The sequence below is a fragment of the Carassius carassius genome, chromosome 43 (genome assembly GCF_963082965.1).
Source record: "Carassius carassius chromosome 43, fCarCar2.1, whole genome shotgun sequence".
NCBI classification, from domain to species: Eukaryota; Metazoa; Chordata; class Actinopteri; order Cypriniformes; family Cyprinidae; genus Carassius; species Carassius carassius.
The window spans coordinates 10,621,967-10,637,533 of record NC_081797.1 but is presented as its reverse complement, the minus strand read 5'-3'; the positions used below and the strand labels follow the sequence as shown (position 1 = coordinate 10,637,533).

At 37.2% G+C, this 15,567-nt stretch overlaps 2 protein-coding genes across 2 annotated transcripts; both read left to right on the top strand.

Moving 5' to 3' along the window:
• The first annotated feature begins 4,632 nt into the window (after positions 1-4,632).
• Positions 4,633-9,383, top strand: LOC132124935 (cytochrome P450 2F2-like). The gene is made up of 9 exons (XM_059536100.1): positions 4,633-4,926; positions 5,111-5,273; positions 5,456-5,608; positions 5,718-5,878; positions 6,100-6,273; positions 8,481-8,619; positions 8,701-8,888; positions 8,960-9,101; positions 9,182-9,383. The coding sequence occupies exons 1-9, from the start codon at positions 4,765-4,767 to the stop codon at positions 9,373-9,375; spliced, it is 1,476 nt and encodes a 491-aa protein (XP_059392083.1). The 5' UTR covers positions 4,633-4,764; the 3' UTR covers positions 9,376-9,383.
• Positions 9,384-11,050: 1,667 nt separating this feature from the next.
• LOC132124936 (cytochrome P450 2F2-like) lies at positions 11,051-14,301 on the top strand. The gene is made up of 9 exons (XM_059536101.1): positions 11,051-11,268; positions 11,348-11,510; positions 12,205-12,357; positions 12,467-12,627; positions 12,757-12,930; positions 13,155-13,293; positions 13,605-13,792; positions 13,861-14,002; positions 14,084-14,301. Exons 1-9 carry the CDS (start codon positions 11,107-11,109, stop codon positions 14,275-14,277), a joined length of 1,476 nt encoding a protein of 491 aa, XP_059392084.1. The 5' UTR covers positions 11,051-11,106; the 3' UTR covers positions 14,278-14,301.
• The last annotated feature ends 1,266 nt before the right edge of the window (positions 14,302-15,567 follow it).

The window sequence follows — 15,567 nt, the reverse complement described above, 5'->3', positions numbered from 1 at the left end:
CACGAGGCCTCGATTTTGCCATCACTATCTAGACAAGGGCACAAGACCAACCAGACAAAGAGGCATGGACGTAGATTCAGTCACATCCAGAGACAGAGAGAGTGAGAATGACCACAGACCAGCAAACGCAAAAGTGTAGGGTGCACTATAAATAGGGAGGAAAATACATGAGGGACAGGTGAGCAAAATTAGACCAACTAGGCTAACGAGGGTGTGGTAAAGAGGAAACAAGGAGGAAGGGCTAAAGGAGCACATGGCCGAGAAAATAACTAACAAGGCCATGTGCTGACATTAGACACAAGAAACAAAAACATAAAACAAAGTGACAATGCAAAACCCTGACACAAACAGTCATCAAATCTTGAAGATTCTATGAACTCTAATCTTTAGTTCTTTCCATAGATTTTCTATTGGATTCAAGTCTGGTGATTGGCTGGACCATTCTAGCAGCTTTACTTTCTTTCTCTGAAACCAAATGAGAGTTTTCTTGTGTGTTTGGGATAATGCTGAAATGTCCACCCTTATTTCATCTTCATAATCTTCTGGTAAATTTTCCCATTCATCGTTCCTTCAATTATATGAATTTTGCCAGTGCTACAATGATATTTTTGAGGTGATGTTGGGTGCCTTTTGACCTCCAAACATGGTGTGTATTATGGCATCCAAAGAGTTCAATTTTAGTCTCATCGGACCAGACTCAATTCTCCCAGTATTTCACCGGGTTGTCTAAATGTGGTGCAGCAAACTTTTAAAAAGCTTCAATATGCTTTTTCTTCAGCAGTAGAGCCTTGCGTGGTGAGCGTGTATACAGGCCACGTCGGTTGAGTGCATTACTTATAGTTTTCTTTGAAACTATTGTACCTGCTAATTCCAGGTCTTTCTGAAGCTCTCCACAAGTGGTCCTTGGCTCTTAGAAAACTCTTCTGATAATTATGGTGAAATTATGTTCTTTCCACTTCCGGATTATGGCCCCAAAAGTGCTCACTGGAACATTCAGAAGTATAGAAATCCCTTTGTAACCAATGCCATCATATGTTTTGCAACAATAAAGTTGTGAAGGTCTTAAAAGAGAGCTCTTTGCTTTTACCCATCATGAAATGTTTCCTGTGTGACACATTGGTAATGAGACACCTTTTTATAGGCCATCAGTTGGGAGTGAAAAAACTCATATTAATTTCCACTGACAAGGGGCAGGACTGATTTTTAATCACTGAGATATTTCTGCTGGTGTCTTGGCTTTCCATGCCTTTTTGCTCCTCCCTTTCTTTATGAACTTAGAACTTAATTTTTGTACTTACTTCTTTAGTTTTTCTTTGTATGAATGGATTACTTTCGTTGTTACCGACATCTGGTGAAAATTTTATGTCCACAGCACCTTTTTAAGTATATTTACTGAGAAAAATTGTGACATGTTCAATATTTATTTTACCCGCTGCATAGTCAAATGATAGATAGATAGATAGATAGATAGATAGATAGATAGATAGATAGATAGATAGATAGATAGATAGATAGATAGATAGATAGATAGATAGATAGATAGATAGATAGAAACATAAACTCATTCACATTTACACTGTGCTTTAAAATAATGAAGCTCTGTCTTGGATTTGTCATTATTAATATATTAATTTTGAGTCTTCAGGGAACGTGCTCCCTGAGAATGTTGAGTGTTTGAAGTAGGAGGGCTCGTGTTACTGAGTTTATCCGTGAAAGTATAGCAGTTTACAGCTGAACTTTAGTAGTTCAGTAAAGTTGGCAAGATATTCACAGATTTGACTTTTCCAGATCAATAAATCCCGATCAAAACATTTTTTTAATATACAATTGACTACTCATTTATTTCGTAGTGATGTAGAAAGCGAACTACACGAAGGTTTTCCTTAAAGCAACCTTTACTCCGCTCTATACAAAATACACGGATCTCAATGCACCGGTGTCTGAGGAAAATAACTTAAGGGGCCGTCTGCAAAGTGCAAAAGGCAAAAAATACTCAATAACTTCACAGCAACATGCTCTAGTGTCACTAAATTCAGTTAACACATAACTGCTCTCTTGCTGGTTATACTACAACACGTATTTAGAAAATAACTGCTTTTACACATTTTGTTATGATTTGTTTTATTATGTCAAGTAGTTAATAACTGGACTGTAACACATTGTACTTTCTCCAAATTCAGTTCACACATCACTGCTCTCCTGGTGGTTATACTACAACACTTATTTTGAAAATAACTGTTTTTTAAAAAAAATTTACGATTATTTAAAATGAAAAAAAAAGTCATTACCTTCATTGTTATTGAACAAAGTTGTCAATAGCTTCACTGTAACACACTGTACTTTCTCCAAATTCAGTTTACACATCTCTGCGCTCCTGATGGTTTTACTTCAACAATTGTTTTGAAAATATTTGTTTCTGTGTGATTTTTATGATTTTGTTTTTTTTAAATATTTAAGAATTTCATGTTATTTGACAAAACAGTTAATAACTACTGTAACACACTGTACCTTTACCAAATTCAGTTCACACATCACTGCTCTCCTGCCTGCTGTACTACAACACTTATTCATAAATTAATTGTTATGACATATTTATATGATCTTTTTTATTATTAAAAATCGTTAAGAACTTTTCTGTAACATATCACTGCTCTCCTGCTGAATCAGTTGCTTTTGCATAATTGTTATGGTTTTTATATAAATTTTGTCCAATAACAAGGTGATTCATATTTTCATTATAAATAATCATAAAGAATATGCAAAAGCAACTTTTTTCAAGTGCTGAAGTACAACCAGAATTAGAGCATTATTTACACGGTCAAATAATGTCCAAAACATACTCCGTAGTTTGTGGGTGTTAATGAGGAAAATGAAAACACCCCCGCATAGCAAATGGTGTCATCCTCTTCTCTTCTTCTACTTCTCCTCTGTACCTGCACCGCTCAGCACGACCGTCATCCAGCGCGAAACATACGCAGAGTGAGAACCCGTGATGTAGTGTTGTGATCGGTTATGATGCAACTAAGTTCCGAAACCATATCGGTGAATACTGGAGTCAGTATCCTGAACCACCATGGTGGTTCTATACATCTATAATCTATGGTACATCTATAATAAGTGTTTATTTTCGGACTATTTTAGTCCGGCGGGTCCCCGCCGCTGTGGAGTAGCACAGGACCTGGGTGACTCGTCCATAGTCATAAACGGAGACATGGTTATGGACATGACGCCGGTTACAATGTTCTTCCGCAAGACGCATGCAGTTCTGTTATTAACTGCTAGAGCGTGAAACAAAAACAGAAGCGCGACAAATAAACTGCGTACCTGTGTAGTGCGTACGTGTGTCTCTGTTGTTAAAGTTTATCGTTAATTTAATACTCGGGAGTCATGTAAACATGACGTCACGTGCGTCTTTTCTCGTCAGTCGTCATGGAAACATGAAGCCCTGGCGTTTTGAGTGAAAACAAACGACGTATCACTGAAAACACTCACTGTGGCTTTTTAAAAGAATTGTTATTAATTCCTAGATTTATATCTGTTATTTTTCAGTTGTGGCTGACTATCAAACTAGACAATAAAAGAAAGTTTCATGTTTTTCTTTTGCTGTATTTATTCATTCATCACACACAGGATTTAACCTGAACCAGGCTTAACTCCTGAACTCCTAGCATTACTCTCTCTCTCTCTCTCTCTCTCTCTCTCTCTCTCTGTGTGTGTGTGGCAGTGAGCAATGGACATACGACAATTCTTTAAAAGAAAAAAGACCTCTGTCTTGTTTTTTTTTTCTGCTGAAAAGAGTTAAGTTAAAGTAACAGATAATGCAAACCCTCTGCTGTTGTATCAAATTACTTATCTAGTCAATGGTCCCCTGCTTTTATTTTTTATTTATTTATTTCAAACTCACAAGCTTCTCTTGTGAAAGGAATTTGTCATTTAAAAAAGTTTCTAAGCCCAATAATAATAATAAAACAAATAATAAAGACATTTAAAATGACTCTTGATATGAAGCTTGTTTTTTATTATTATTTATTGATGACATATTGGTTTATGAAAGTTCAGACAGGCGTGCATCCAGATATGTTAGAGATGGCCATTTGTAAATAATTTACAGAAGATGAATTACATTTTGTTGTCCAAGTACCTGTTACTTTGTTCAATGACAATAAAGTTGAATCTAATGTAACCAATCTGATGACTGTTGATACAAAAGGAGGCACATGGAGTTAACGGTCAGGAAAACCAGCTGAGTGAAGAAGGTTTTGTGTTTGTTACAGGGGGCTGTCTGTGTGAACTCTCACAATTAAGCTGTTGTTTTGAAAAGGTCTCAAAAAAAGAAATTTTTTTGGAGTTAGTTGAATCAATGTTAAAATTATAAAGTTATTTTTCAATAGACATATTTTTTGATTTCGTATGAAAAGAGGGTGGGTGGAGGCATTGGGGCTCATTGGGTGCTCAGCACCCCTAAAGCTCTGACCCTAGAATCGCCCCTGCACTACAGCGTGTTACGGTGAAGTTATTGAGTAATTCATTAGTAATATTTTTCGCGTTTCGCACTTCGCATACGGTCCCTTCGGATTTGTCTGTCAGAAGCCTGCTCACTGAGATCAGTGTGTTTTTTAAAGAGCGGAGGAAAGGTAGCGTGTTGCTTTTTTCTACATCACTGCGAGCTGTATAGTAAAAAAAAACGTTTGCTCATGATTTATTGATCCGGAAAAGTCGAATCTGTGAATATCTCGCCAACTTTACCGAGCTACATCAGTCAGTATGCTGGGCTTTCTGATACTGGTGTGGATGTGCACCTTCCTCCTGTTCCTCTTCATCCAGATCCAGAGGCCTAAGAACTTCCCTCCAGGACCTCGTCCCCTGCCATTATTCGGGAATTTGTTGGAGCTAAACATCAACAATCCTTTGAACGACTTTGAGAGGGTACAGTATTGCATTCTTTAACACTTTGTCGATCGCTAATGTTAAATCTGGATCGCTAATGTTAAATCTTGAAAAAAAAAACGAAGAATATCCTTGCAACATTCCAAAAATGCTTATTGCATTGAAAAATATGGTGCTGTTTTGAACTGCAAGCAGTCTAATGTTTTAATGATAAACATTTTAGCTTGCAGATCGCTATGGGAAAGTTTACAGCTTGTACCTGGGAACTAAACCTTGGGTAGTTCTTAATGGTTTTGAGGTTTTGAAGGAAGCTCTTCTTACTAAGGCTGTGGACTTTGCAGGACGACCGCAGGATCTCATGGTCAACCATGTTACAAAAGAAGGCGGTAAATTAACTTGCAAACGAACCTTCACTCTTGTACCTCTGTACAGACTACAGTTAATCAATATCCTTGTGAACTTGTTCACTCTGTCTCTTTTCTGTAGTCCAAAGAGCAATTTTCTGCCTTGTCCAATATTACACTTAGTATAATTGAGGCCAATAAATGACATTTACAGATTTTCGCAGGTGTGATTTTGTCTGACTATGGCCCCAGTTGGAAAGAACACAGACGCTTTGCTCTGATGACCCTGAGGAACTTTGGCCTGGGGAAGCAGTCAATGGAGGAGAGAATTCTGGGAGAGGTTTCTCACGTTATTGCCAAACTGGAAAAAAGAGTTGGTAATAATGTGCTTATTTTTGTTTCATACCTGTATCTTACAGGAACAGTTCACTCAAAAATGTACATTTTGACTTGAGATTCAGATCAATGTATATTGTGTCTGTGCAGGAAACTCCTTTGACCCTCAGACTATGTTCCACAATGCTGCGTCAAATATAATCTGCATTGTTTTGTTTGGATCTCGTTATGATTATGAGGATGAATTCCTCAAGCTTTTCATTCGGCTCTATACAGAGAATGCAAAGGTTGCCAATGGGCCATGGGCCATGGTGAGACATTTTATCAGTTTGTCTTTTAAATTATTATATTCAAAGCTATTAAAAAACATATTCAGAGAAGTGCAAAAGTCTGAAAGCACTTTACATTTTTATTTTATAGTTAGGGTTAGGGAAATTCTCTCTCTCTCTCTCACTCTCTCTCTCTCTCTCTCTATCTATATATATATATATATTTATTTATTTATTTAACTTTTTTTTTTTTTTTTTTACAGATATACGATACATTTCCTATGGTGAGATGTCTGCCTTTGCCCTTTAAGAAGGCCTTCACGAATGCCAACAAGGCCAGAGAAATGACCACACAACTGGTCAATGAGCACAAAAAAACAAGAGTCCCAGGAGAGCCAAGAGACTTCATTGACTGTTATTTGGATGAGCTTGATAAGGTGTGTGTGTGTGCATCTGTGATGGTATATTGTAGGAATGCACTATATTGTTATGATATCGGTTATCGCGTATATTAGAGATTTTCTTAATTTATCAGTATTAGTTGTTTCTAGTATCTGTAATTTATTTAAAAATGGTATAGAATTGTAATATTCACTATTTATTGGTTATTAAAATAAATTATCGGTTTAAATGCTAATATGCCTATGCCTAAATTCAGAGGTGGAAAGTAACGAATTACATTTACTCGCGTTACTGTAATTGAGTAGCTTTTTTGTGTACTAATACTTTTTAAAGTAATTTTTTAAATCTGTAATTTTACTTTTACTTAAGTATATTTTGTTTAAAGTTTTGTACTTCGCTACATTTTAAAACACATTAATTACTGAGTAAAAAAAATAAAAATAAATAAAAATCGCTCCCTTGATACTACGTCAGTAAATAATGGGCAGGAGGGCAAACTGGCGCTAAAATCACAAGAAAGATGCAGACGGTCAAAACAGGCATTAGTTGTGCAGACACCGCTGAAAACGAAACCCCGTCATATTCTGAAGTTGAACTCGAAGGAAATGAAGTGAACCCCTGGCCACATGTATGCTCTATTATGCAGTGTAAGCTGTACTTCCCTAGGAAGACCAAACTAGCAGCTTATAAAATCTCGACAAGACATCAACCCTTCGCAAGAATGTAGAGGTAAGCTAAATAATTGCATCGTTGCATTGGTGGTAAAAATGAAGCTTTGACATTTTAGCAAGAGGTTTTGCACAAATTAGCCAAAAAGACAGTGGTGAGGAGTGTGCTATATATATCGTATATATAAGTTATATATATATATTTTTTTGTTTTAATGATGTGTGCGCGCATTTATAGTGCGTTCTTTCACTGTGTGATTCAGTCTCCTAAAATGCATTTAGAATGATCACAAAATTGAAGATATAGGGGCAGAAAATTCACATATTTATATAATTTCATATATTAAATCAAAATCACACAAAGAAGGCCGTCTTTTCCTCCAAAAATCATCATGAATATATCCATACATATATATAACAGTTCAGTAAACAAGTTAATTAAGAGACTTGCGTTTTAGACACCATATTGCCTTTTTTAGCTCTATTTCTACAACAGAAAATAATTCCAAACACAGCCACCAAAGCACAGTTTTGCGTCTCTGAGCAACGTGACAGTGTTTCGTTCCTGAATGAATCAACCGTTTAAATGATTCGGTTCAATCGCAATGACTCATTTATTAACAGTGACTTGCTGACACATACTGGCCATTTTAATTTCACATTTAAAGTATCTTTTGATTTTTTTTAAATAATTAATTTTTTATCATTTCAAATGAGTATTCAACATTTTATGTCTTGTATATCAAAACATTATTCATGCATTTGTAACTGCAGGTTAAATGCATTCTTGTCCTGCACTAAACAGTGTAATACATCTAAATGCCACTTCCAATGAATCTTCTGCATTTCCTCTGCATTAAAAGATGAGTTTGTTGATACTGATTTGCCTGGTAACAGCCCAAATGTTTTATTATTCTAAATAACTGATTCCTTTAATTAAAAACAACTAGTTTGAGATTAATAGACCTATCCCAGGGGTGTCAAACTCAGTTCCTGGATGGCCATAGCCCTGCAGAGTTTAGTTCTATTCCTGCTCCAGCACACATATCATGTAGTTTTCAAATAAACCTAAATGATTAGATTAGCTGGATCAGGTGTGTTTAATTAGGGTTAAATCTAAACTGTGCAGGACTGTGGCCCTCCAGGAACTGAGTTTGACACCCTTGGCCTGTCCCATTTTTGACTCCCTCCCACTGTTAAAATGTAACTAAGTAATTTTTACTCTGAGTAAATTTTAAATGAGCTACTTTTTACTTTTACTTGAGTTGATTTTTAGACTGGTACTTTTACTTGTACTTAAGTAAAATTTCATTAATGTAATGGTACTTTTACTTGAGTAGAATATTTTTGTACTCTTTCCACCTCTGCCTAAATTTAATTGTAGCATTTAAAATTATTGTTTTTTTGTGTTTTATTTTTAATTTATTTAAACAAAACAATATACATTTCCAATATTTATCGGTTATCGGCCATAACAGTGCATCTCTAGTATTTTTTCTAGTATTCTCTAGTATGTGTAACTGATTTAGATGGTAGTACTTAGCTCTAATCATTGGTTATTTTAACTTCACCAGAGAGGAAACGATGGTTCCTCATTTTCTGAAGCCCATCTTATCCGGTACCTTATCGATTTGCATTTTGCAGGGACTGATACCACGTCCAACACCCTCCTCACTGCTTTTCTGTATCTCATGAACCATCCAGAGGTTCAAGGTCTGTGTTTTGTTTTTTATCAGAAAACTTCTATTAATAAGATGAAGGCCTTAAACTTAAAACAACTTTTTATTTCACCAGAGAGATGTCAAAAAGAGATCGATGAGGTTCTGGAGGGTAAAGATCAGGCATCATATGAAGACAGACACAATATGCCGTACACCCTGGCTGTGATTCATGAGGTTCAGCGAGTGGCTAACACCGTACCACTAAGTGTGTTTCACTGCACCACCAAAGACACAGAGCTGATGGGCTACAGCATCCCAAAGGTGAGGAAACCTCCATATAAAGAGAGTTTTATGCTTTTAAAATCATAATGTTGTGACTTTTTCTTCTCTAGGGAACCTTTGTTATTCCCAACCTTACTTCTGTACTAAAAGAAGAAGGCCAATGGAAGTTTCCTCATGATTTCAACCCAGCCAACTTCCTGAATGAGCAAGGCCAGTTTGAGAAGCCTGAGGCCTTTCTGCCTTTTTCTGCAGGTAACGGTTCAGAATCAGAAACATGTGTAGGTTTAGCGTGAGCGTGTTTTGTAAATCATATATGCACGTGTCTTGTACAGGTCCTCGTGTGTGTCTCGGTGAGGGTCTTGCACGTATGGAGCTCTTCCTGATAATGGTCACTCTGCTGCGCCGATTCCAGTTTGTGTGGCCAGATGATGCGGGAGAACCAGATTACACCCCAGTGTATGGGGTCACCCTCACCCCCAAACCTTACAGAATGCACATCAGACATAGAGGGAGAGTTAAACAGTAAATCATAATGTCAATCAGATGCAGAGAGACAGTCAGATTCTGATGATTCTGACAGATCTATGTTTAAATGATGTGGTATTTTTCACAATTTAAAATAACGTTTTAAAGGGGTCATCGGATGCTACATGCACTTTACAAGTAGTTTGAGCTGAAATGTGTGTTGGCAGTGTGTGTGTACACAACCACCCTATAATGGTGAAAATACACCCAGGGTTTTTTTTTAATCTATTAAAACCTTTAAGGCCCGTTCACACCAAGGACAATAACTATAAAGATAACGATAGAGATATAGTTCTAAAAATCATTCTCAATATTAAAAACTAGTCCACAACACAACTTTAAAGATAAAGGCACAGAGAAAGATATTGTTGGAATCACTTTCAGAAAGATTTGTTTTCTGATGAATGATAAAAACATTGGCAGCCAATCAGAATCAATCCTGCTGTAATGAGCTTGAGAATTTAAAGCGGCAGATGCATGTGCACTTAGAATAAACATACAATATCATGCGCTGGTGTGAACGCTAGTACCGTTATCTTTATAGTTATCATTCTCTGTGTGAATGGGCCTTTACCCCTTCCTCAAATGAGCTGATCTCAGCCCCTCCCACGATAGTTTGATTGACGCTAGTGTTTCAGCACAGACTGGACTGGCCTCTTACCTTAGACCGCCCTGAATGAGCTGTCATCAGTCTGCCATTGTTTCAGAGCTGGAGCAGATGTAGACAAGAATTTCTCCTAAGCGATTGAGGTGTTTTGTTGTTGGATGTAATAATGAAAATAGCAGTCGTCATTTACTCATGACATCTGAGCCGCTGAAGACGCAGTGAAGTACGTTTGTTTTTTAATGTGCCCCGATCTGCCTTCATGTGTCTATCTTGGCGCTAATCATTCAATCATTGAAAATCGCCTTTCCTAATAATGTGTTAATTAGCAAGTTTAACAATGAATGCGGCTTAAGTAAACAGTCTCTCTGAGACCAACTGGGAGTGAGGGGCGGGGTCTGCAGAGCTCATTAACATTTAAAGGAAAATGCTACAGAATGGCTTATTCTGAAAACAGCTGTTTATGACAGTAAAAAATTAGTTGTCACGTGATCCTTCAGAAATAATTATAATATGCTGATTTGCTGCTCAATAAACATTACTGATTATTAATATTGATGTTTTGTGACTAATGTTTTGTGGAAACCGTGAATACCATTTTTTTTTAAAGATTTTTTGATGAATATTGTTAAAAAGAACAACACATTTGTCTTCACTGTCACTTATGAGCAATTTAATCCATCCATGTTGAATAAACTTATTCATTTCTTATTTTACACAACAAACATCGTACTGTCCCCAAACTTTCCAACAGCAGTGTGCCTTCATTAAACATGAACATTCCACTAGACAGCACTAACTACAACACACTGACAAAAACTAAAGTTATAAAATAAAAAAGGAAGTATTTTTAAATTCAAAATGGCATAATTTTTTTAAACAGCAGATATAAAAAACATATTTACTTTTATAATTGGTCCTTTGGCTCATAAACATAATAATCTGGATATATGATTTCCTGTATACTGAAGAGATAGAGTTAAAAAACTTAGCAGTGAGCAGTGTTTGTTTCCCTGGGTTCATTTTATCTTTCCTGGAACACAGCCATAATATTTGTTCAGATAGGCGATGTACTAGTGATTTGAGTTGATTGTATCTAAAGGGACAACAGCTGGACATCTAGTCAGCATGCTGGGCTTTCTGATTCTTGTGTGGACATGCATCTTCTTCGTCTTCCTCCTCGTCCGGATCCAGAGGCCAAAGAATTTTCCTCCTGGACCTCCTCCTCTCCCTTTGTTTGGGAATCTGCTTCACATTGATTTGGCCAATCCTTTGAAGGATTTTGAAAAAGTATGGCTTTCTCTTGGTCATCAGTCGCTTAAACATTTCAGTTGTTCTTGTTTGTAACATAATTTTCTAATATTTTAAGTTTGCAGAACAATATGGGAAAATTTTCAGCCTGTACACTGGATCAAAACCATACGTTTTTCTAAATAGTTTTGAAGTTATTAAGGAAGCTTTGGTTACAAAGGCTCAAGACTTTTCAGGACGTCCTCAAGAGGGCATGACCAATCATCTCACGGAGAATAAAGGTAACTCATACTACAAGCTGTCCTAGATATCAGCTGAGTGATAAAATCACAGTCTAATGAGTGTGATATTGCTTTGATACAACAGAAATGAAAAGCCAATAAAAATAAATGCAATATTTGTCAAATACACAAATGTTTCAGATATGTTTTCATAAACATATACTATTTAATTTCCAATAAAGCGGGGGTAAATATGCTTTTATCAGTGTTTTATGGTAAACGTGAATCAATATAACATTGTAACTACAAAAAAGACTTTTACTGTTCTAAAAACACAGATTTGTGAGCATTATTGGAATTGAGAATGAGAATGAAAAAAACAAGCACACCTGATTCAATTCAATAGCTCATTAGAAGAGACCTAAAATGGTTATTTAACATCCAAAATGTGTAGCCTACTTTTTGGGGAACTCTTTGACCAGGACTGGGAACTACTGCGCTAGATGATGCAATAACGAAGTTGTCTGGGCCTTAACAATGTAATAAATATTTAACAAGTCACTGAAAATGAAGACAAGGAGAGTAATAAAACAGTAAAACCATTGTGTTGTTGGAGTTTCAATGTTCTTGGAATATCGCCGATCAGTCGAATTCAAGGATGGTAATTATGTTGTAGTATTTAATTGAGTATAAGTAAGGCTTATATCAGGAACAAAACAGAATCTCCACAACTAACATCTTAACTTTACTTAAGGTGTAATATTGGCCGATTATGGCCCCCATTGGAAGGATCATCGACGCTTTGCTCTGATGACCCTGAGGAATTTTGGCCTTGGGAAGCAGTCTATGGAAGAGAGAATTCTGGGAGAAATCTCACATTTAGTTGCTGACTTGGACAAAAATGCTGGTATTTATATGCAAAAACATTTCTTTGTTGGTTGAGAACTCAACTGACAAGGAACATTGCCATAATGTTTTTAATGGCTTTTCTGTTAATATATATTTTTTTTGTGCAGGAGGAACTGTGAATCCTCAGAATATGTTCCACAATGTTGCATCAAATGTTATCGGCTTGGTTCTGTTCGGCTCCCGTTTTGATTACAAGAATGAATTCCTTCAGCATTATGTCCAGTACATTACAGAGATTTCAAAGATCCTCAATGGACCATGGAATGTGGTGAGAATTAATATCAAAACACCATTTGCCAATTGCAGTCTTCTCTTTTTTTTTTCTTTTTCTTAATAGGCAGTTTTTCTACTTGCTATTAGATTATACAAAAATGTCAAACATGTCTTTTCCTAACAGATATACGACACTCTTCCTTTACTAAGAATCTTGCCCCTGCCATTTAAAAAAGCATTTGATAATGTAAAGAAGTTAAAAAATATGAACTTAAGTGTGGTCAACGAACACAAGAGCACAAGAGTCCCAGGAGAGCCGAGAGACTTCATTGACTGCTATCTGGATGAGCTTGATAAGGTACGTGTTTCTTCCAAATCACATTGGAGTTTCAAGGTTCAGAATCTGATTTGAACCTAAATATACATCATGCCAACTGTTATGCTATTAATATAATTTTTAATGTAAAATGTGTGTATGTGTGTGTGTGTGTGTGTGTGTGCGCGCGTGTGTTGGGGGGGGTGTTGGGGGTACAGATTTACCACAGTTTGAGACTCAAATTAAAAATATCTTGTGTTCCCCAGAGAAAAAATGATGATTCCACTTTTGCTGAAGACCAGCTCATCGTGTACATTTTGGATTTGCACTTTGCAGGGACTGATACCACGTCCAACACCCTCCTCACTGCTTTTCTCTACCTCATGAACCACCCAGAGGTTCAAGGTTTGTTTAAAATGCACACGTTGATTTTGGCTTAATTTAAACCAGGCAGAGCAGGAGGAGACAGACTCATAGATCTACAGATAAAAGCAATTGTAATGCTCAATGTGAAAATACCTGAAAATATTTCATTGACTAGCAACACTTGAACCGAGATTACAAATACAGTTTTTAAGTGTGATTTAAACTAAATTTATGATACTGTTGTCATTTCGTATTGTAATTGAATGTTGCAAACTTTCAGGAGTGTGTTAGCATATTAGCAAAGCTAAGTCCTCTAAACTTAAACAAACATGACCTTGTTTTCTCACCAGCAAAATGTCAAAAAGAGATCGATGAGGTTCTGGAGGGTAAAGATCAGGCATCGTATGAAGACAGACACAATATGCCGTACACCCTGGCTGTGATTCATGAGGTTCAGCGAGTGGCTAACACCGTACCACTAAGTGTGTTTCACTGCACCACCAAAGACACAGAGCTGATGGGCTACAGCATCCCAAAGGTGAGGAAACCTGAAGAAACCAGTTTGTAGTACTTCAGAACAAATTTGAACTGTTTCTCCTCGTTTAGGGAACTGTGATCATTCCCAACCTTACTTCTGTACTAAAAGAAGAAGGCCAGTGGAAGTTTCCGCATGAATTCAACCCAGCCAACTTCCTTAATGAGCAAGGCCAGTTTGAGAAGCCTGAGGCCTTTATACCCTTCTCTACAGGTAACCATTAAAAATGTATGACATTTTTGTATTTCATCTTGTCAAACCTTTTCTGTGAGCATCATCATTTGTGTTTTACAGGTCCTCGTATGTGTCTCGGTGAGGGTCTTGCGCGTATGGAGCTCTTCCTGGTCTTTGTCACTCTGCTGCGCCGTTTCCAGTTTGTGTGGCCCGAAGATGCCGGTGAACCAGATTACACCCCAGTGTATGGGGTCACCCTCACCCCCAAACCCTACAGAATGCACATCAGACATAGAGGGAGAGTTAAACAGTAAATCATAATGTCAATATGTCTCCTCTCTATAGACAGTTTCAACGGTAACAACATAAACAAACGTTACTGCGCATGCGCACTTTTGCGGACCTAACTTAACTTCCGGTAGACTTCCAAATAGAATCAATAACAACAGCCAAGTCCCTCTAGAGTAGATATTTTTTGATAACAAACAAAATATGTTTGCCGCGTGGGTCAGGCGGACTTAATGAAAATGCAGATTCATTCTTTGCCAGCAGGAGATGTTTTAAAGCATAGACATAAAGCGCGAGAAATAGAGGTTTCCCCATTAACAGCTGTAAACAAAGCAGAGCTGGTACGCTCACGCCGCCTTCACACTGGCAGTTGAAATCAGCTCCGTAATACGCAATACGCCCCCAATGGACGTCGTACACAACGGTGAAAAGTGTCGGAAGCCTCGGAACCGAGTAGAACAAAAATGGCGGAAAGGTTGGAAAGGCTGACAGCGCGACACCCTGAAATACTCCCTGAAATCCTCACCGTTGTTCAGACGCAGCTCACCCACCAGGCGGTGAAACTCCCGTACTGATACCTCTCTGCCAGGTAGTATTTTACCCACATGGATCTCTTTTTTTTTTGCTTGCTTCTCCAGTATAGGAGAGCAACAGCAAGAGCATTGACAAGTCTACGATTAGCCATAATATAATTTTCTGGCTGTATGTGAATGAGCGGGAAAATGGCCACAACATTGAATTGTACAATATTTAAATATTTAATTATTTAATTGTATTAACTGCATAAATTACGTTATAAAATCATTAAAATGAAAAAATGACATGACAACTTGTCGTTATAAAATCATTATTTATTTTATTAAAAGTTAAGAATTCAGGTTTGTTTATCAGTACCATAGCAACGCCAACTTCCGCTGGAATTGTCGGATAGGAACCGTCCGTAGCCTTTCGCAAGAGTTAAATTTTTTGAACGCATCCGGATGGCCAACGGACACGATTTTTTTCGCACCGCACTCGTTCGCACCTGGTTCGGACCCATTCGCATGCGGTCTGCGAATCTCCATAGAAAATGAATGACTTCCGGTCGTTTCGCTGCCGTATCGGAGCTGATTTCAACTGCCAGTGTGAAGGCGGCGTCAAGGCGGCGTCACACGCTGCTTTATCAGGCACATGCAAGTCTTCCTTCAGAAATACACCTGTGCCTCGTTTTGATATTTAAACATATAAATGTATGGAGTTATTATTATTAAACGTGCATTACCTAACGTTACTCATGTTTATTCAACGAAGCCTTTTTGAAAATCGATCAGTTTTAA

What these genes read in the sequence shown, in the direction of transcription:
- LOC132124935 (XM_059536100.1), top strand. Translation starts at nt 4,765, where the DNA reads ATGCTGGGCTTTCTGATACTGGTGTGGATGTGCACCTTCCTCCTGTTC. An exon ending in TGGGCTACAGCATCCCAAAG is followed by an intron (nt 8,889 to 8,959) that starts GTGAGGAAACCT and finishes TTTCTTCTCTAG; the next exon opens with GGAACCTTTGTTATTCCCAA. An exon ending in CTTTCTGCCTTTTTCTGCAG is followed by an intron (nt 9,102 to 9,181) that starts GTAACGGTTCAG and finishes TGTCTTGTACAG; the next exon opens with GTCCTCGTGTGTGTCTCGGT.
- LOC132124936 (XM_059536101.1), top strand. Translation starts at nt 11,107, where the DNA reads ATGCTGGGCTTTCTGATTCTTGTGTGGACATGCATCTTCTTCGTCTTC. An exon ending in GAACCACCCAGAGGTTCAAG is followed by an intron (nt 13,294 to 13,604) that starts GTTTGTTTAAAA and finishes TTTTCTCACCAG; the next exon opens with CAAAATGTCAAAAAGAGATC. An exon ending in TGGGCTACAGCATCCCAAAG is followed by an intron (nt 13,793 to 13,860) that starts GTGAGGAAACCT and finishes CTCCTCGTTTAG; the next exon opens with GGAACTGTGATCATTCCCAA.